The sequence below is a fragment of the Symphodus melops genome (assembly GCF_947650265.1).
Source record: "Symphodus melops genome assembly, chromosome: 19".
NCBI classification, from domain to species: domain Eukaryota; kingdom Metazoa; phylum Chordata; class Actinopteri; order Labriformes; family Labridae; genus Symphodus; species Symphodus melops.
Genome location: NC_136709.1, coordinates 9,298,505 through 9,320,653, shown reverse-complemented (window position 1 = coordinate 9,320,653; position 22,149 = coordinate 9,298,505). Strand labels below are relative to the sequence as shown.

General features: G+C 42.6%; 2 protein-coding genes across 4 annotated transcripts in view; both read right to left on the bottom strand.

Moving 5' to 3' along the window:
* Nucleotides 1-1,551: 1,551 nt before the first annotated feature.
* On the bottom strand, nt 1,552-7,149 carry kbtbd11 (kelch repeat and BTB (POZ) domain containing 11). Its single transcript, XM_079369322.1, has 2 exons — nt 6,245-7,149; nt 1,552-5,642 (listed from the first exon to the last, which is right to left on the bottom strand). Exon 2 carries the CDS (start codon nt 5,549-5,551, stop codon nt 3,635-3,637), a length of 1,917 nt encoding a protein of 638 aa, XP_079225448.1. The 5' UTR covers nt 5,552-5,642; nt 6,245-7,149; the 3' UTR covers nt 1,552-3,634.
* A 1,566-nt stretch (nt 7,150-8,715) lies between these two features.
* The window catches only part of arhgef10 (Rho guanine nucleotide exchange factor (GEF) 10), a 56,038-nt gene continuing 42,604 nt past the window's right edge, over nt 8,716-22,149 (bottom strand). For 2 of the 3 annotated variants that reach the window (XM_079369061.1, XM_079369063.1), the window contains 4 exons: nt 18,372-18,514; nt 16,775-16,949; nt 10,597-10,719; nt 8,716-10,233 (listed from right to left, as the gene is read on the bottom strand). In XM_079369061.1, coding sequence (XP_079225187.1) covers nt 9,728-10,233; nt 10,597-10,719; nt 16,775-16,949; nt 18,372-18,514 — 947 coding nt within the window. In that variant the 3' untranslated portion in view covers nt 8,716-9,727. The remainder of the gene's footprint in view (nt 10,234-10,596; nt 10,720-16,774; nt 16,950-18,371; nt 18,515-22,149) is intronic. The other variant, XM_079369062.1, reaches the window with a different exon arrangement.

Sequence of the window (22,149 nt, the reverse complement as noted above, 5' to 3'; positions counted from 1 at the left end):
AACAAACTAAACCATGATTTTTTTAAGAATACAATGATAACCCTGATGCTCCTAAAAATTATTTGTCTCATTTTGAAACACAAATGATTTCTTATGTTAAATCAGCTCTTCAAGGGTCGCGTAAAGAATTGTGTCTTGATGGAAAAAAGGTTTTCTATCATGGGAATTTGTTTTGTAGAGTTTTGAAAACACGTTTATATAATAGCCTCATTTAAGCTTTATAAACATAGACTCAGACTCAAGACTCAATGCTCTTAATGTTATCCAACTTTAGTTGAATTTAAACTTTTTTCCTTTTTCAGCTAAATGTTTGCCATATGTTTCTCTCTTTTACCCAAAAGGGGAAAAAAAGAATTAGATCCCACCATAGTATTGAGAAGCACCCATATGGGCCCGCTCCACTTGATTCCAGTCAAGTTACCTAATGATGACTGAGGATGTCTTTGAGAAATCAACACAAAATAATCTTCAGAGATGAAGGAAATGTGTAAAAGAAAAAGAAAAAAGAAAGGAAATGATGTGTGCCACTGTGTTGTAGTTGCGCACTGTGACCACTGGGGCGACTTTCCAACGGTAACAGTGTTCTCCTGTGGAAAAAAAATCCTGTCACATAAACCTTTCATAAATGCAGGGACAGAAACATCTCCAAAAGTTCCCTTATGTTAACAAAATCAGCACAAGACACACATTTGATCAACACAGCTGTTATCAGCTTTGACTGGGATGTGCACATCATCATCATGGATGGGTTCATTGAAATGTATAGTTACACCGGCAGAGTAGGACCTTGTATATCCCTACCAGGACCTGCACAAAAAAGAAGGATGGCAGAAAATAAAGGAGGCTGGGGCAATTGACCTCAATGCAACAATAACTTACGAACAAACTTTTTTCATTCAGTTTCAAAAAGCTGATCGGATCCAGGCTGAGAATGCAAATGTTAGCCATGACGCTAGCACTATTGCTACGGTTCCAAAACACGCCCTGATATTAAAAAGATACTTCATCCATTTACATGAAGCTGTGTATCATTAGAAACATGGTAGTAGTGTTGAATGGTCGTGAATCCAACCCTCTTTTTGCTCTGAGACGAGAAAAATGTGTTTTTCTTTGCCTGGAAGTTTTCTTCATGTGATGCAATATGACGCTTTTTGCATCACATGAAGAAAACTTTCAAGCAAAGAAAAACACATTTTTCTCAGAGCTTCATGTAAATGGGTGAAGTATCCCTTTAAATGCCAGCCATTTCTTTGGGCAGGCCTGGACCAAAGATGATGGTGATTGGCTGATGATAGCGAGCTCCTTGCACATTCACAATGCTGAACTAACTGAAACAACCTGAATTAGCCATATTAAGGTTTACATTGGCCTGATTAAATAGGGACTACTGACAAGAATTTACCAATGTAAGTGGACATGAAAAAATTCACATAAATGTCATGTGTGCTCTGCAGTAACAGCAGGTATCCACCAGATGGCAGCTTTGTTCCTAGTAAAGGAAAATGCAGTTATTCTTCACAAAACCAGTCAAATTAAGAACACCGGATCATATTTGAGACACAAAATATTTTATTTGAAGCACTTGTTTCTCACCGATACACATTATCCAACAGCTTATTTGTTAGCCCACGCCATATGCCTTTTACATTACTTAGCACTGCATCACTTTACCGCCCATCACATCAGCTGATCCACAAGTCCATAGAAAAAAATCACAAAAAATGCAAATGGCAGTCAGCGAAATATCAAAGCCACATCCATGTTTCTCTAGTCATTTTGACTGTTAAGAGATATTTCTACAAACATTATCAAAAGCAGTTTGTTTCAAGAATATAACATTTGCCTCTTTACAAAACTCCCTCTGTTATTGCAGCAGCAAATAAAGACTCTAAAAGAAGAAAATGTAGACCTAATGAACTTATGAGCTCAGATGCAAAAGGAAAATGATTTGATAGTGTCATGGCAGCAGTTTGTTCTTGTTAGCAACTTGGGCCATGACCGTGAACTGCTGAAGAACTCTGGGATCTGATTTGACCTTTGACCTAAAGGATCAAGCCAGTCTGCGAGGACATGTGCGAGCAGCCAAACACAAGTCCGTTCCTTTTTATTCAGCTCAAAGCCGAAGATAAGAGATCCATCTGTGTGTGTCATGAATGGCTAGTTTTCCTTTAACTTCCCAGAAAGTGCCTGTTAGCAGCAAACATCATGCCCTTTCTCTTTATAAACCTACTCTAATCCTTGGCCTATTGCATGTATTATCCTCAGAGGAACAACTGTTATTAGGAATGGGATTCAAAAAATCACAAGATTTCAGTATAAGCTTTATCAAAGACTACCTGAATTGTTGTTTGTCTTTGGCAAATGTGCTTTATGTAGGGAGAGTGACTTCTCTGACTTAAACAACATTGTCTTTGATTCAGCTCAAAATAAATGTTGTCAGTGTCCTTTTCAGATTTTCAGACTTTGTCAGAAGATTACAAAGTGTCTAACAAGACAAACTTCTCGGAGATAAAGAGCCGAAATCTGTAGAATTTCCTTTGACCGAAAGGGCACCATGCTGTCCCTGCTTTGTTGATGCTTTGCAAAGGGGAACGTTTGTGTGGTACATTATACATCACACTTGCTTTCAAACTGACTTTACTTTGACCTCAATTCACGCGAAGCATCGCCGATCAGATACGGCAGTTCCTCGATCATAAACGTACACAGTAGAAGTCGAATATTTGCTTCTTTTTTTTAAAATCTCAATCAATTATTTTTTGTATGGTGCCAATTCATAGTAAATGTTATCTGAAGACACTTTAAAAAAAAGAGCAGGTCTCTTTGTTGTATCTTATATTTATATTTATCATATGTTTACAAAGACCCAATATGAATCCACCATGAGAAAAGTAGCAAGAAGCGAGGAAAAACATCCTTTCCTCGTTTCTCAGGAGATGACCTGTATTATTGTATTATATATTAAAAAATATAGCATCCTTTACCAGGCCTCTCACTGTCGGTCTTCTTGAGGTTTGGGGACTTTTTTTTTTCTTGACTGAAAATGAATCATGAAAACAACATGAGTTTCAGCCCTAGTTTGAGTAATACTGAATTCCTTCCCAGTCCTCTTACAACTGTTACACTTTGTGTTACAGCAGCCCTGTATACTCAGTCTCCTTTGCATAGACCTTGTGTTGTATCGTTCGTAAAGCTCACTAACTCTGCTTCCATCCTTTAAATACAACTTTACATACAATTTCCAACATCATCGATCAACTAGGTAATATGTTCTATATAATATCTATTCTAACTATAAAAGTGCACCTAACCAAGCTGAACACAGTGAATACATGAAGAAAAGAACCTACAGTCACTGTCATTGTTACTCTTTATCTACTTTTGGACACTAAGAAAGTTTTCATTCATTCAAAACTAAAAAAAAAAAAATTTAAAAAAAACTTTTTCCATTTAAGGCTGCAGACACATGAAATTGCCATGCAAATGTTCACATTCCACTGCAAGCAGGCGATGAGACACCAAGATAGAGAGCTGACATTGAAGAGTGTAAGTAAGGTCTTCTGCTTCTTCCAGTTTTGCTATTACACATTTGTTGAGATATCCTGGATCACACACACACACACACACACGCACGCTATGTAACTCTGTCAGGCTTTTCAGGCAAAGCGAGAACAAAAGGAAACAGAACGCCTTTCGCTTCCGGAGGCGCCCTGAGAGGCTCCTCTATGAAGTAGGCGTTCTCCTCCTCCACTACAAACTGAAGAGTCTGGCTTTTGTTCACACAGTAGATGCAGTTCCCGATAACAGCACACCTGAAGGGTAAGTGACTTCCAAGCCTCTGTGATGCACAATCATGCCACATTTTCACTATGCTGTTGTACTTGAACACATTGATCCCCTGCTCTCTGTTCACGTCGAAGCGGTAAATGAAGCTTTTCAGAGCCACCATGTCTGTGGACTTCTTCCTGCTGTTGTTGTACGGACACTCCTGCCACTCGTCCCTCTTGGTGTCGTACTTTAGTAGGCGGTAAAAGAGAGAGCCTCCTGAGACGTAGAGTTCTCCGCTGCATGTCGTGGCTTCGTGCGCCACAGCAAAAGCTCCCTTCGGCAAGGGGGCCACTGTAGTCCATCTGTCCATGCGGGGATCATATTTTTCCACTGTAAACAAACATTCCCCTCCAATGGCATACAAGTAGCCATCCATGGACACGAGTTTTAGCTGGGCACGAGCCTGCATCAGAGGTTTGACCTCAGCCCAGCTACTGGTTATTGGGTTGTAACAGAAGACCTTGTCTGAAACCTTGCCTCTATCTCCATAGCCCTTTATCCCTCCTGCCACAAACAGGTAGTTATACATGGTACAGATGCCACACCCTTTAGTGTTTATGTCCTCAGGCATCGCTGTCAAGGGCCTCCAGTCGTTTGCGGTTTCATTATAGTAGTAAATCATGTGATTCTCCTCCAAAGACCCAACTGACAACGGGCTCTGTGGTCGGCTGCCACAACGGCTTGGAGGCCGACTTCCAACACGATCAAACACGTCATTAATCTCTGCCACCATGAGCGTCTTCCTCCCCTCCATCCTCTTCTTCAGGATAAGATCCCGCTCAGATCCAGTCAGGCGACCGTACACAGCCGGGTCTTTGAGAATCTGAAGGAAGTTGTCGCTCATGAATCCGTAGGCCGTTTCCTTCAGTTCGCTGAGTCGCTGCTTCTTGGCGATGGTGAGAATCTCGTAGCAGTTCTCTGCAGTGATTTGCGAAGACATGGAGTCCATGGCGGCCTGGACGGCACAGGGGATCTGGAGGATTTTAGCCCCTGTGATGACCTCCACTACATTATCCTTGGAAACATTCATTTTCGAGGTGTAAACATAGTCGATCAATGTAGACAGAGTCTTGTAACTGATGCCCTTCACTTTCAGGATGTCCCGCGACAGCCGAGCTTTGAAGTAATCACTTTTTTCTGCAAGTACAGACTTGTGAGCGCTGATCCTCTGCCCGCCCACCTCGATGACTAAATCAGGCTCTTTTTTAGTCATCATGTTCGACTGGATGCTGTCTCTGCATTCAAGGTTTGATTCCAGGACTGACCAATCAGTTTCCTTTTTGGCCTGGCCGGGAGAGCATATGGAGGAGTCCGCATTGTCAGACACTTTAGCTGTGGCACCATTGTGGATTTCACTGCGTGTACAGTTTTGTTGCATGGTAGAAATGTGATTGGTTACAGCAGAGTCAGCGTAAGGAGCGAGGTCAGGAGCGCCCTTCTCGTTTTGGACGGTAAACTTTTCAATTCTTGGGATTAACGAGCCGTTACCTTGCTGATGATCCACATTATTATTCTCCATCAGTCTCCCATCCAACAGGTATTCCTTCTCGAAAACAGGAGGGGAGCTGAAATCCTGGCTGTCCTTTAGAAACCCTTGGACATAGCCTGGACACAAATTCCCGTCTTTGTCAGAAGTTGTGACAAGATCAGGGTTCACAGCATGGAGGATGACATCTGCCTCCACAGTGATGGCCCCTCCTCCTTGCCTGCAGCCCTCGTTCATCTTGACGTACTCACTGTTGACGGGAGACGGCGTGTTCGTCGATCATGCTGAGTGGGTGGACAAACTTATAATTGCACTCCTCTCTGTTCACCTACATGAAGGGAAACACAAAGAGGTAATTAACAGAAGAAGAAAAAAGAGCCTTCAGCTGCAAAGACTTCTGTGTTCTCTAAGGGGCGCCGTTTCTCTAATAAAATTGAGCTTGGAAACTGTGAAATTCGCCAGAAAAAAAATCACTTAGTGCTTGTGTAACACTCCTATATAAATATGGCATCAATGTGGCCCATCCAGCTCAGCAGCATTAACCTTTTTCTTTCATGTACAATACATAGAGCTGAACAAAGACTTAGCATGCAGCTTCTTGTTGCTGTAAACTGCATGACCTACTGCAATAATCACCCAGCCTGTCCATTATTTGTGTTAATCTGGAGCCATTCACAGCGCATGCGCAAATGCTGTTGAGCTGATGGAGGAATTAATCTCCAACATAACTGAGAAAGGGTGTCTATAATTACATCATGAGTCTTGTTAATGCATTTCACTGATAATGTCAGACAATTGCTTAGGAAAAAAAGCGGTTTATTCCTCCATCAAATCAATAACACATGGGAGTATTTTACTCTGAACTCATTTTAATCAAATTAGTATTGAAGTCTAAGGATTACAGTCTATTGGCAGTGTAATGTAATTTACCTGCCTATCCTCGATGCGAAAACAGCTCGGCAGCACCAGTTTCCCCGCCAGTCTCCCCAAAAAGCTCGGTTACGTAAGGTAGTCTCAATCCTGATGAAGCAGCCGGGCTGTGTTCCCCTGGATGACATTACCGTGCACACTATCGCAGCTGCTCCTACCGTTGTCTCATCCGCTCCTGTACTGAAACCACCCCGGGTTGAGGGACGGAGTCGAGGGAGGGAACCTATCAAATACTCATTTCAGTTCGCACCTCCTTTCTATCAGACGTTGTCAACTAATTCCCTCCCGTGTGTGAAAGTGGGGCGCACGTTATTCAGACTCAGCTCCTCCTGGAAGCACGAGCCGTCCACCGCGGACAGGCAAGCAGTGAAACCAGCACGCGGACCTGCCAGGACTGTGATTTTGTTGTCTTTTTTTCCCTTCTTCTTCTTCTTCTTCTTCTTCTTACAGTTGACTACAGTGAGGTGGTTGTCATTGATCTAAACCACGCCCCATCTGTCGGATTTAACCCTACACTCAACAGCAGGAGCAAGCTCTCCATCTGTTGGGCACGCGCGCTGGACGCTTCACAGAGATGCGACATTCCTTTACGCATCATCCCTGTCCTGGGTACCACGACCGGTGGGTGGGGGGGATACATGGGAAAACCCATCCCTTGCTAACAAATAAACAATCTAATACTAATTTGATTATAATGTGTGTTCCCATTAATGTGTAACAGGCTTTACAGTAGGCCTTTAAATACATGTGAACATTATAGAGAGGTGCACATTAAATCAAATTAAAGCTCCTGTGAGGATTTTGGGGCTCCCTGTGAACAAAGTCGTATAATCTATTTGCATTATTATTTTTTGTCCTGTGCATTTAAGTAATATTTCTCAACAAATATCTCCCCTGCTTTATTTCTTTTTTTAAATTATAATCACTAATTATGAAGCTTTCTCATGAAATACTTACCTTCGACCCAATGGCAGCGGTTTAAGGCATTGACAATAAACTGCATGTAGTTGTGAAGTCAATGCTCTTTTGTTCTTCTGTGGCTTATAAAAGGGCTTCAACATTAATCTCAGCCTGTTTCATATCCTGCTTAAAAGTCTTCACAGGAGCTTTAAGTACCAGACACTCTGTTCCCCCAATGTGATTTTATGTTTGGAAGGCTATTAACAAATCAATACAGACTCCATTAGTACACACCATACCCGTTTGTGAATGAGACAGTTAATCTCCATATCTTGACTGATATGATCACCCTCAAAAACAAACTGTCAATGTTCACTCTGGGCAGGTTTAACCACAAAAATAAATTAATTAATTAAATAAACACCCTGGCAATGTTATAGAGAGATGAGTGACGCTTCCCTATTGGAAAAGATCCAACACAATTTTTAACGAATACAAAAGCCTGAAGTAAAATCACAAAGCAATATGAGGTATGTGTGTGGTGAAAACAGCAGTAGGCTAAGTGTGGAGTGTAGAAGGGATAGCCCTGGGACTGTTAATGTTTGTGTCACTACTCTGGTTAAAGAGCCACGCAAGACATATGCCCTAAACACATGAAAAGGCCTGATTAGAAATAGCACAACCTCACAGGGCAGCAGTAACAGCAGCAGCAGACGTTTTTATCCAAGGTCGGTAACCTCTCCATTGGGGGGACTGCCTGTCGTAACAACTGGCCTTCAAATGTAAAAATAGAGGGGAGCAACCGCAAGGGCATCAGAAAACTATCAGCGCTGTGAGATTAGAGAGCTAAGAGGTTTTAATGCCAGATATTTTGAGAGCAAAGACTCACTGAGGACTCATGTACAACTTGAGTTGTTACTATGGCAACCTCTGGGTCAGAGGAATAACAATAGACAAACTGATAACAGGGTTTCTTAGATTGTACAGTGGGTCTAAGGCGTTTCTCCACCTTTCAGTTAACTAAAGAGCAACAGAAGTTAAATATTGTCTTAGGTTTGAGTCAGAATGTTAGTTACCACAACAAAAGTCACGTCAGATTGTATTTGCGATTAGAGCTCGGGAGCAAGTCCAGCCTTAGATCAGCTTGTCTATTTTCATAGGAACAGATAACAGCGAGAAACATAGTTGTGTAACAGTGATCGTGGGCGTTACAAAGGAGAGCGAGAGAAACCTTGACCCCCTCTGTTCAGCAGTAGGAGAAATGAGCAGCGAAATCCCGTTAGAGCTCAGTTTGTGCAGCCCCTCAGGCACATTGCTAGTCCCAGCATGTACTGATGGCTGCACACAAGGAGAGAGGAGAGCAAGGTTAGCTGGAGATGGGAGAAATAGCTATGCTGACACTCTTGGCTAATCTACAGAGATGTTCCCACATAGTGAATGTGTGTTTTGGAGGACAAAGGCATTAATATTATGACTTCAGTGTAGATAATAAAGTGAACACGTGTGAATACTCTAGTGACAAATACCCAAAACAATCAAAACTACCATTATAATAAAAAAACAAGTTCAAATGAAGTACACAAGGGGAGTCGATAAAAGTTTATGAATTTGTTAAAAGTACAAACAAATAGTTATAAATTTATAAAGCTTTTTGTGTGTGTTTTTTTTTAAATATCCTTATGAGGGAAACAAAGATGCACGAGGGGAAATAAAAAAGTACTTGTGATAACAACATCCCTTTATGAATGGAAACCTGGCCAGCCAGACATTCTCATCAAGCCTTCTTATATTATTTCAGTCATCAATATTTCTGCTATTTTTTTCATCCCTTTTCTTTGTTAACAGCTGGTACAATAGCAGAATGATTGGATTCCATATAAACACTGAAACTTTCTCACATCCAAAACTCATACACATGTAATCCTGAGTTGTCAAACGTCACATTTACAACTCTTGCCTTTGCAGATAATAAGATCAGACCTAATTTGGATCAAACTTTCTTGTCACAGACTCAAACCCTCATCGTCACCTTATGAGCCTTTCAAGCAGAACCAAGTCTGTTTTTCTTTTCAACACTGTTTTTAAATACTGCAGTCCTTATACAGTCACCTTGTGTGGCACTAACACTGGACAGTAATGTATTAGCCATGTTACAGACAACAACAGACTTTATGAGACCATAAAATTAAAGACCTTTCAGTGTTTTTTTTTGTTTTTTTTAAACAAATATATCCTTAACAAGTACAGTAAATCATTTCATGGTCTGTGGGGAACTGTTCTTGCAGTAAAGCATCATGATTGAGTGGTTATATATGGATCCATTATGTTTCCATGGTCGCAGACATTTAAAAACATCGGGGGAATACTGTGGAAAGTTTTTGATGCACTTCTGGTTTCAAAGAGGCATTAAGTTGTTCTGACGTGATCAAAATGTTCTGTCGAGCGTAACAACAAATCTCCTTGTGAGAAGCACTTTTGTTCAAACCTAAAAAAAGAGAGAACATATACAGTATTAGATTTCTATAAAAGTCAGTGCTTTCATTTTTACTGGGACAGATCAAAAGTGATCTACTTGCTTTTGTGTCACATGTTGAGTAAGGGGATCTGCCAGATCATGATAGAAGAAGTGGTGTCCTCATGCTTAGACTGTTTGGTCTTTTTGTTGAGCTTGCGGTGGCCCAGCCCTCCGGACACCACCAGCAGAGAGCTGGCGTCCACCTTGCTGGACCGGCGGCCTCTCTGGTGATGGGCGGGGTCGTGGAGCACGTCGTAAAGGGCTCCATCCTCGGTCCCGTGCTCCAAGGAGCCCTGGGATGGGGCTAAGGAGCCGCAGGAAGAGGACAGGGAATCCTGGAGCGCCATGGTGGTACAGCCTGCCTCTCCCAGCCACACACCCCGTCCCTGAGGAGGCGTGGGTGCTGAATCTGAGGGGGGCTGGCTGCTCTCCCCGTCCTCTGCATCTGTCGGCTGAACTGAGGTGGGAGGAGGGCTGGAGGATTGCTGGACGCAGGGTCGGTTACACACTGCAGCAGCCACAGTGAGGAACTTCACTGGTCCGTTGTGAGCGTGAAGGGACACCATACCCCGACCTGAAACACAAACAGACATTTTTATATTCACTCAAGGACTTTTAGACAAGTCGGTGCATGTTTGTGGCAACACATCACAATACTACAAATCAAACAATTCAAATGAGTACATCTCAACTTTTCTCAATATATATGCATATTTCTCCTTTGTTAAGCCCATCTATATATAGGCCATTATATCATTCATAGCAGGAACATTTTGGAGTTCAGAAAACAGTTTGAAAATCCCACCATCTACTCTCAAAGATGGTCAAACCCTATTGAAGAATATTTATCACTTTTCATGTCATGGTTAACCATCAGAGAGTCGACTATATGCATGAGTACAGTCGAGCATGCGATACAGTGATGTTCGAGTGTTACCTGTGACTTTGGGGATCCCCTGCAGTCTGGGGACAGAGAGGGCCACAGTCACCCCCAGGTTGGTCCCGACCAGCAGCAGACCGTGGCACACCAGCAGACTACTCACTGACACTCTCTGGTTCCCTTTAGAGGTCAAACAGAAGCAGCACATAGATGTCATAATGCAGCATAATGAGCTTTCCTGTCGTTTTAAAATAAGGAGAAATGTGTAGAGAAACATTTTGTGTTGAACATGTTTGAACACTTTGAGTAATTCTAAAGCGCGACCTGGAAGCTCTTACACTCGTACTCAGTGCTCATGCACACAAGTGAACACTGTGTGCAGGAGGATAGGAGGGGGGGTGTATCTTTTTTGAGTAGGTTATTTCTACAGCAACCATGTTCACTGGTTATTTGTCTCCAGGGTAACGTAAAGAGGAGGCTGAATGAAAGCAGCTCTTTTCAAGTGTGTGAACACAGAAAATGCCCCTATTATCGGTGCTTTGAGTCAAACAAACAAACACAAAAGTGTTATGTAACCGAATGAGTGAAGCGTAATGCGGTAATTAAGCAAGGAGCTCTGCCTCTGTCGAAGCAATAACGGGACAATCGGACCTGACCTTTTTCTTTCCCTCCTGGTTAGAAGAATGGGCGTGTGATGCCACTCTGCACAGTGAACGCTTTGATTGTTGAGTTTAAAGCCTCTTAAAACAAGGATGCAATAAAACCAGGCCTGCTGACACCTCGCTGTGTTAGGTGACCTATTATGTGGAATTTAGGAGCTTTGTCAGGATTAAGCTGCACAACAAATAGTATCTGGTGACACTTTTATATGACTGTTAGAAGAATCTTCGGTTTTCTTGGGTAAAAGAGAAAAAAAAGTATTTTCTGCCCTGCTATGTGGGAGGTGAGACTGTCATGAGTCATTACTGCTGTAACAGCTCGACTTGAGTTTCCTCCCTTAAAGTAATCCTCTTGGGCTTTAGGGAAAAATTACTGCCAGTCTCTCTGTCTGACCCCCCCCCCTCACTCCAGCTGACCCCATGCATGTGGCACACACGCCAAACTGCCACACTTCCAGGAATCCTGCCAGATAAGCAGGCAGGTACAGTTAAAGACCGGCCCTTCATTCCTGACCACATGTGCTTCTAATGAGGGCCTTAGAGTTAGCAGATACACACAGTCTGCCAGTCGGGGGCCTTGCTCAACTTCCTCCTTTCATAATATTTGGAGTTCCCCACCCAGAGGGTGAACTAAAATAAACCCAGAGTGAATGTCAACAGGGCCTAGCTCTTGCCCTGATCCTACACCAGAGCAACACTTTGATCTGCACTTAGTCCTGACAACCAACAGCAGGAGGGAGGAGCTAATCCCAAACATTACAATAATACACTGCGTCAGCCTTTTGATATGACGACAAAATCACTCTAATCAGCACAATGTGAACAATGATCCTTTTGGTTACTATAAAAGGAATTCCCATTTCTCTCTTGTAGGATTTGAAACGAGAACAAATGTCAGTATTCAATGATAAAAACACATATTTCAACGTTAGCATTATCGTTAGCACAACGTTTTCTATGATGAGATCAAGAGTTACGTTTTTGCAGTTTTTGAGGATGGACTAAGGTGGCAGCGCTTTAGCTAAACGCGACCAAAAATGACAATGTGTACATGCTGATCGTGTACAACACAGGTGTCAAACTCCAGTCCTCAAGGGCCGGCTTCCTCAGACTTTTAGATGTCTCCCTGCTCTAACACACCTGGGTTTTTTATTATTTTTTATTTTTTTTATTTTTGGCTTTTATGCCTTTATTATAGAGGGAGGAAAGTGGATAGAGTCGGAAATCAGGGAGAGAGAGTGGGGAGAGACATGCGGGAAATGGGCCACAGGCCGGACGCGAACCCGGGCCGCCCGCGCGTGAGGACTGAGCCTCAATACATGGGGTCGCGCGCACTGCCGCTGCGCCACCGGCGACCCCTAACACACCTGTTTTAAACCAATGTGTTGTCATCAAGCTCTGCAGAAGCCTCATAACGAGTCACTCATTGGATTCAGCCGCGTCCGAGCAGGGAGACATCTAACAGTCTGAGGAAGCCAGCCCTCCAGGACTGGAGTTTGACACCCCTGGTGTACAATGTTGATATTTGAAGTTAGATTCAGTAAGCATACCAATATGTTCTAATTGTGAGATTAGAGGTTAATAAAAGACTAGAGATTATTCTCATTTGGGTAGGTTGAAGACCAGTGGGGCTGCTGTGTTTTGGATCGCTTGCAGTGGTTTAATAGTGCATGTAGGAAGACCCGCCAGTAGAGAGTTACAATAGTCGATGTGTGATATCACACCAGCCTGTACCAGGAGCTGTGCAGCATGCTCTGACAGGTAAGGTCTGATCTTCCTGATGTTGTACAGGGCAAATCAACATGGGCGGGCAGTCGAAAGCCACTTGAACCTTAAATGTTAGCTGGTCATCAATCATGACTCCCAGGTTCCAGGCAGACTTTGTGGGCATGAGTTGAGTTATAGCAAGCTGGATACTGATCTTGATTAAAGTGACAACCTGATGGGAAAACAGAAGGATGCACCAATTTCTTTAGGAAACTATTCAGTATTTATTAGAAAAACTAAATGTCAAAATAATGACAGAATGTTGAAGCTGGATGAAATATCAGGGGATGACGAAGGTCAGGGGACTTGATCCTCTGGAGACTAAGAGTGTGTGGAAACAGTTTTATATCCACAGAAGCTTCTTTTTAAGCCAGTTAATATCAAAAGTGTCAAACATATACTGAAACAATAACACCTGGTAGACCTGACTTATCGTGACAAATTCTAGCTGAATCTATTTAGTCTATTCGACAAGTTCTCACTGGAGCCTTGTTTTTATCTTCTATCTTCATCCAGTCCACTCAATCATAGCTCCTCTGCTGGAGTGAAATGTTCACTCATTAAAAAGGTGTTCTTTCCACATCGGGATGGTGTACAACACTGGTGGCGGTCAAACAAAGCAGAGCTGGAGGTGTTATTTACTGGACCCCCCCCCGCCCCCCCTCTTGATGTTTGTCTCCCATTAGGCCATGCATGGCTGCATATTTAGGTCACAGAGCAGCAGACAAAGGCAGACTAAAGACCCTCAGATCCGCGGCCAGCCTGATAACCAGCATCCACGGGGACATCATCCCAGCACAGGCTGCTTTGATGGAGGATCGCTGATCTTTTTTTTTTTCTTTTTTTTTCATTTAAAACACACTTTACACATTTCATGCAGGATATTCATAAAATCCATTTTTAAGACTTGGGAATGAACAAAAAAGATGTTTTAAGTGCACAAGGCAGAATTATTACCCATGCATCTAAATTACTTTCAAACATGAGACTCTTCAATAAACACATGCTATGAGTGAGAAAATGACTGCTATTACAGCTTATTAGCCCCCTCTGTCTATATACTTGGACTTAGCAGAATTGCTCCAACATGCATGAACATGAGAAGAAGCTCAAGCACCACCTGCATTTCAACACAGCACCATTCATAGAGGCATTAAGACTGAAGACGACGCCCCATGTCTGCCTTTGTTTGTCTGATTGTGTGCTCAGTGGACAAGCCCAGATTGCATCAGGATATGTAATGTAATATCCCCTCACAATGCTTCCTGGAGGATATGCTTATCAAGACATCAAAGATCAAATATCAGAACAATGTGGTTTTTTTGGCTAAGCTGTTTCTATGTTTAGCTTCAGCTCTGTATATGTACTGTGTGTGTGTGTGTGTGTGTGTGTGTGTGTGTGTGTGTGTGTGTTACTATAGCAAAGCAATGCAGATGAAAGACCAATCACATCGATAGCACACAGTCCCTCCTGTCCAAACTGTTTGGCTGGCAGTTTCGATTACATCAGAGTTTGTGCAGAAACAGCACCTTTTTTTGGGGGGGGGGGGGGGTCCTCATTTTGTTCCAGAACAGAGGCCAGCAGAAATAAACCCAGCTGCCCTGCACAACAGGATTACAACAGACTACAATAATGGCAGCACACACGTGGACTCCTTAGGACTGCTTTTTAAAAACGTATAAAAGTCAAAATCCTCGCTGCTGATTGAAATGTTTAAGCCGACTAACGTTCAACTGAGTGAATGGTGTTGTCGGAGGAAGTGAACGCTAAATGGTGAGACCCAGAGGATGAAACGCTTTCACGGGTTGCGGTCGATACCGGAGTCGGCTTCCTCTGTGGTTGCATGGATTCTATTAGCTAATATGGACCGAGGGGTCCAAGAGCAGGCAGTTTATCATTCACATCTGTCTCACAAAGAGGCCTTCCGATTGTAACTGTAAACAGAAGGTATCAGGAAAAAAGATTCTCCCACAAGATCAAGTGAAGGCTGGCTCTCAAAGAACGTGTAAATCTAGAGTTTGTTTCATGGCCAGTGCAGTCAGTCAGAGGCATGAAGCTGCATAAACGCTGTAAATCTTTGTGCCAAAATGAACAACTTGTAGCCATTGTTACAACAAGCTGTGAGTGGATGTTGCTGCTCCAACAGCTTATGAACATCTAAAAGCCTCTCATTTGAGCTTAACATGAGCTATTACACAGGACTTCACGGTTTGTGAGTAAAAAGAGATGAAACGAGTTACCCTGATTTCTACCCACAGTAGCCGAGTCCTTCTGAAGCCTTCTCAAATGTTATTACTACCTCGTGGCGTAGTAGAGAAGTCACTCTGGAGACTAAATGTGCGTGTAGTCCAGGGCAGTTCCAGAGCTGCACAAGCTAATGACAGCACTGCTCATGATGCCAAAGATGAGATAGCATCGAACAACTGCAGGCTAGCCATTACCCACACATAAAACAAACACACATCAAACCACAGCTGTCATCACAAAACAAAAGACCCTTCAAAACCTCATTTAAGTTTGGGAAACTCAGCACAACTCATCCAGCTTCAATAGAAAAGCAAAGAGTCTTATGTCAAAAAGCATTTCCGTTCAAACTTCAAGACAACACACAGAGAATTCTGAGAGTGCACGCTAAACCAGAGCCGTCTGCATGACTCAGCCTGAAAGATGAAGAGATTGAGAACAGCAGCGATGGGACTGAACAAATCCCGACCTCAGACCAACAGAAGCAATCTTTTTTTTTTTTTTTGGGGGGGGGGGGGGGGGGCACTCAGTGGCTGTGAGTTTTTGGGTCAAGCTGATGTAACACAGCAAGATTACAAGATCTGAGGCAGCAGGCCGCTCTGATGACTCCAGCCTCCCTCAAACTAATTTCATTTGACCTGAACATCCTCAGTAACAACGTTTGGCTTAAAATGCACATGGCAGGAAATGCTGCACACTACAACATCCAATATCAGACTGTGATGACATTTTTACCTTAATGACACAACAAATGATGAATGTGATGCTAAAATCTTTGGTGACAGAAATACATTTAACACTGAAATCTTAAGTATAAATAGAAGCCTAGCAGTTAATAAGCTTAGTATTTTAATGTATTGTCTTATTTTATGGTCTCTTACTTGTGTAAGTGGTCAAAAGGATGTTGAAATAGGAGCTATGTTATGATTGGATGACACCCTCTTCAATGAAAGAGTGTCTGTATACGTGACATGACATGGTCAGGCAGTTCCTTTAACCGACACTATGAATAGAGTTCAAATGAGAGACTCCTGACTCACCGTTTAGACTGGAGGAGCCCTCTCAAAGACAAACCTGCCATAACAAGTGCTGTCTGGATGAGCACCTACACTGATGTCAGCTTTTTCCAGACAGGCACTGAGTAAGGCAGCACTTTGGAGGTCATCGGACCTGCATCTCAGTCCGCAAATAATGGGGCTGGGTTTGAAAGTGTCTATTGCACTAGATGATCACAGGGTCCATAGTCAAAAGAGAGAAAAAAAAATAGTTCACGGTGTTCTGTCAGACTGTTTGACACTTTCTAAATATTTAATTCCCAGGGAGCTGCAACGCTCACATGATTGTCTGGCACTCACAGACAGAGAAAGAAGAGAGGCACGGGTTGTTTGTGTGCAAGATCTCGGAATCACAATCTGTGAAATGTCTTCATTTTTTGGACAATATTTACGATACGACACTAATCTTGGGATTATTGTCTTGCACTTGAGTTTTTCAATCCACAATAAATTTTCTTCTCCAGTAGAAATGGATAATTTGCGTAGAAATGAAAGCCACGTTTATCTGACCTGGCAGTGTGTTGTGTACAGGCGTGGCTATGTTTATGTCCTGTAGGTGCTCCAGGGTCTCTGTGTGGAAAAGACGCAGAGTGGATCCAGAGCTGAAGGCGATCCAGATCCCCACCCCAGCCACCACCATGTGGGATACCACCATGCCCTCTTCTTGGTGGGCCTCCAGCTGCCTCTGGATGGAGGAGACAAGGTGACAAGCATAGGCATGACCTCCAGCACATTTACAATAAATGCAGCCAGTGGGAGGATGTTTATTACAACAAAAAACATTCAAAAACAAAGCATTTTTTTTCACTGGAAGTTAGACCAAAAACTAAATGTAAGCTTACAAGTATGGGTGAAGACAGGACCTTATAGAACAGTTTGAAAAAACAAACAAACATCCAAGTCAGTGAGGGTTCATGGACTTTAGAAAGATGGACTACATGACAGCGTCGATATGCAACTCTAAGCTACATTTTCTGAACTAAACACACAATATTTATTCAGAGGAAAAAATTGGTCACTGGAACACTGAAGCTGTACAATTCTCCAGCTTTCACATGTCTCAACTAAAACTCCATAGCGCACCTTTAACCATATAAAAATCAAAGGAATCACAGTCTACACCAGAAATAACAGATTAGAAAACAACGGGGCGTTTCCAAAGCTTGAGTTAGGCCAAAAGCACAAATATGATGTCACTATTTCTGAACAAAAAGACACTTTCAAATGAAGTGGGAAAAAAAGAAAACACACTGTGGGTGTTTTGTTTCATTGGCGTGGACAAAATTAGTTTCATCTATGTGCAAATGAGTCTAAATTTGAACTGACCTTTGGATGGAAACAAATAAACTGACTTGTTTTCCCATAGCCACTTGTTCCACAGCCCTACTCCACTTTACAATACATGTAGGTGGATTTATATTTGTCTCCTGAAAGTCCATTCACAAGCATGTCAGCTTAGAGTTTCAGTAATACGCAGTGACGAAAAGTATGATCATGGAATTTCACAGCAAGAGGTTTTGTGTTCACTCATACTTACCCTTTAATCAAGTGTTTATATTGAAGTATTAAAACAACAAGTGTACAGCTCACCCTGTCTGTCTCTCACTTGCAGTCTCTTCTCTGGACTAACTGTAAGTCGTCAGTTTGGAAAAAGGAGCGAGACAGGCAGGTGGTCTGACATAATGAGCTTAATGAGGCTAAACAGATTATGAGTGAGTGCATGTCAGATGAAGGTTACTATTCCTGGACCAATGGCAGGTGCTTCAATTCACTCAGGCGGGCCGGGGCACACCTAGAGCTTATCATCCATATTTCACAATATGGAAAATGGAAAGGTAAGGTAGATACCTTCATTTGCTGAAAGTTCTTCATGCTTTCAGTAATCCTGTGTTTGCAGCCGTTGTTTCAAACACACCATGAAAACAATGCTGATACACTAACTTGTGACATCTTCTTTCTTTAAAGTTCACGCATGACTGTTCAAATCTATTAGCTTACTGTGCTTTTTTTTAATTTCAGTTAAAGCCCTTCTTCAGATTAAAACACAAATTTCACAAAGACCTGGCATCTCTTTTTGACAAGACAGTGGAAGAGTCGAGTGACATACCTCTATACAGTGTGTGTGGCTGCTGATGATGAACACCTGTCCACCTGATGACGCCCAGAGGTGCTCCTCCACAGCCAGCATGGCCTTGACTGGGAGGACTCCCAGCTTCAGCACTTTGGGTTTCTCAGAGCTCCACAAGCCATCTTGAACAGACAAACAAAACATAAATGAGCACTACAGCATTTCGATAAAGCTTCAGCTTTCCGACTAATAAATACGACTTCAGGGTATACATCCGACTCGGAATTTCCCACTTCCCAGTTCAACTGGAACGCGGCAAAACACTGAGGAAGGAGCTTAACAGATACAAAAAAAGAAAAAACTGCAGGCTATGACAAAGAGAGATCTACAAAACTGAAGATGGCCCAGAACAGAACATGGTACAGGAGGGGTGATGTTTGAAAGAGAAACTGAAGTATCAGTCACGACATATTTCTCCATGAAGCTGATGTGTCTCACTTCCCCATCAGTGACAAAGTTCATGGATGAACCCCTTCAAGGCGAGACACGCCTGCTCACCCTGTTAGGCTTCCATTCTGAAAAAAAGAAGAAGAAAAAAAACATCCCCATGCCACGATCCCTTCCATAACATACTTAACACAACCTTCAGAAATGTTCACGCAAAGGTTGAAGAAGAAGGTTTATAATGATGTGGCAGACACAGTAATCGCCGCTCGTTCTTCATAACTGTCATTTGAAAAGGTCGTCTGCATTTATATGACTCTGCTTAAGCTGGTGGAGTGGCCATTGATGGTTATCACAGCCTTTGCTATGAATATAGATGGGCTGTGAAGTGTTAGTCAGAGCTGAGCTCCATCCCACACACACCTCCTACACACTCTGTTCTACATGTGCCTGCACAACTTCAGTGCCAGCTCCACTGCCATGTAACACCCTAATGCTGTTTCTCTCTAAATATATTACAATTCTTAAAGTATCACTCACTCGTTTAGATTTCAATCAATGCCGTCACAAGATTAGAGGATACTTAGAAGAGTGCTTTATCAAAGTAACAGAAAAACAAGACCATGCATCAGTGGTAATGGCCCTGTGGCTCTGTGCTGAATACAAACTTCATTTCCACATCCTCCATATACCACATTCCCTGAGTTCATCTAGACCAGGAAGTGACCGAGGCCTCACCAGTCGTGTTTCAGAGAAGACACAAAGGCGGCTATTGAAGGCAGAGGGTGCCATGCAGGGAGAAAGGAGAGATGTACTTTATAATGACTGAGGAAGTCAGACTGCTTACCCGAGAGCTAGCTCGGGTTAGCATTCCAACAATGCTCTGTGTACAGTATGTTATCTTTATTAATCCCGGTGCGTAAGTGAAAGTATGGGAGAATAAAAGAGCAAAAAGGAGAAGGAAAGGAGCATCGAAGAAAATGAAAAGGAAACCGGAGTGCCAACTTTCCGTCTTATGTAAGTCTGCCCACATCTCTCGATTCTTAAACTGCACTCCTCATGTGTCAGCTGCAACAAATCTCTCTTCGCAATGTATGTGCACAAAAACGGAACATGTCCTTCTGATCCAATGAACAGCTTTGGAAACACAGTGACTGGAAAGTCAAGTAAGCTCATGAATGCACTGATCCGTTCGGGTTTAATATCACAAGTGCTGCCAACTAATTTAATGTTTGGATTGTGATCAAACAAGATGAATAACTCGACTTTTTAAAATATCGAAATACACAAAATGGTTTTGACAAGACAGTGTAAGAGTTCACATTGAAATGCAAGTAAACACAAGCCAAATAGTAGATTTAGGATATAGGGGTCTTTGATCAGATTTCAAGTGGGGTCCAGATCACCCAGTCAAAATGAGCTGAGCCCATCCAGCTCTTTAAAATGCACCACTATGCATACAGTAGAGAGGTGCCCAGTATGGTACATCATAGCATGACCTTTGTCAAAGTCGCTGCCTCCTTCTGTCTTCATCACTGACACAGAAGGGAACACTGATAGCAAGCATGGCAGAATGATGCTGAGCCGGCTTCAGACAGGTTACGTCTTCTGCAGGATAACTCAGCACCGATGCCTCCGCAGACAGATGCAGCATTTTTCGTCTGCCTTGTCACCATTCGCTGTGAGGGTCCCCTTTGATCAGCTGACAGTTCAACATCAAAGAACATAAGCTGATCATTACTCTTTGCTCTGCTTGCTTTCTTCTCCGCAAACCATGGCTCTGCTCTGAATGCTAATGAGGTAAGGGGCCGAGTCCTCCACAGTGACAGAGTACTTGAGCGGCGTTAGAACAGAGATGCAGGGACCGGAGTGAGTCATCATTTTAGCAGCAGGCTTCATGTTCCAGGGACGACACAGAGCTGTCGATGTGAAGAAATCAAAGTGGGACTGAGATGATTTAATGCCTGGGTTTGATGGGAAGCATCTATTTACTGAAACTGGTAGTTACACCAACACTTGAATACTTCCTTTGCCAGCGTGTAATGATTGGCATGTCAAGTAAAAAAAACGGGAAAGAGAGGCGATGTGTACATCAGAAGTAATGAGTAGCTCAACAGCACATTCCTGAACGGTTGCATACTGCATACAGTTTGTTTCTCCGGGCAAAACTGTAGCTCAATGGAAGAATGTGAGGACATTTTTTAACCTGTGTTTTACTCCTCAGGCTGTTTTTTTATAGTCTTTATATCTTTGGCTTTGACAGATCACTTTAACCAGGAACACTAGAAAGGAACACTAACATTACATTTCCAGTATCCCCCGCGGAGGAACCTTTGAGTCATATGAGATCATGAGGAGGAAGAAAGATGTGTGACTGAGGTTATTAAAAACAAACCTCAAGCAGTGGTTGCATCACAGGGTAGTGATACCAAAACTAACATGAGAGAGCCAAGACTTAAAAAAGGGCTTTGCCTCTTTTCTGAAGTATCTACTGATCTTAGACTGCAATGTGACGCATAACAAAAGGCTGACAGAGACAAAAGGGGCACACAGACGGGGAGAGGAGGAAGCTCAGAGGCTCTACTGTTTGCACTTGCTATGAAAACCAATCACAGATGGAAGAAAAACACAGAATGTGAAGGATTGTGGGAAGAGCGCAGCCCAAATTCTTTCCTCCAATGTGTCTGTGTCGGTCAGGAAGGGAAGACTTTAAAATAGGTCAGGGCTAGCAGATCGGCTTCTCCCAGACAACCGAGCAAATGGAACAGAAAACCTCGACACAGAGCAGAGGAGACCCCTGACCTCGAGCTTCTGCCTGAGCCTCTCTGACTGACAGAGCAACGGCGACGCGGTGACTCAGAGGGAGAAAAAAAAAAAAAAAGAAACTGTTTGAGCAATGCATCTTAAAAAAAACAACTCTGCATTTGTTTGACCCAGAATAACCCTTCTATTCAGGGTTGCAAAAAAAAAAAAGCTGTTATTTTTGCCTCAAACTCTTGATCTTTTTAACATGTTCTGCCTATAACTGGAACGAGAATGTGGTGCAAAAGGAGTTTTCGAAGTTATGCCAGCACAGTTTAAAGAGTTACCGGTACTCCATTAATAAGTTAGTAACTCTGTGATCAACAGACTACTTCTTCATGAAAGAGGCCAATTGTGGTTAAGGCCTCTGGAACAGACTAAATGTTGAAGTAAACAATGTCAGCCTACACAGTTTGAAAACCAAATCTATTTAACTCATTATCTCACTGAATGCATTTTCTGTTCCACGCAATAACAGTGATTTACCCTCCGAACTGCACTCATTACAGCCTTTTAAGGAGTGTCAACAAACACTGAAAAGGTTCAGTTATGAGACTTGAACATGTTCAAA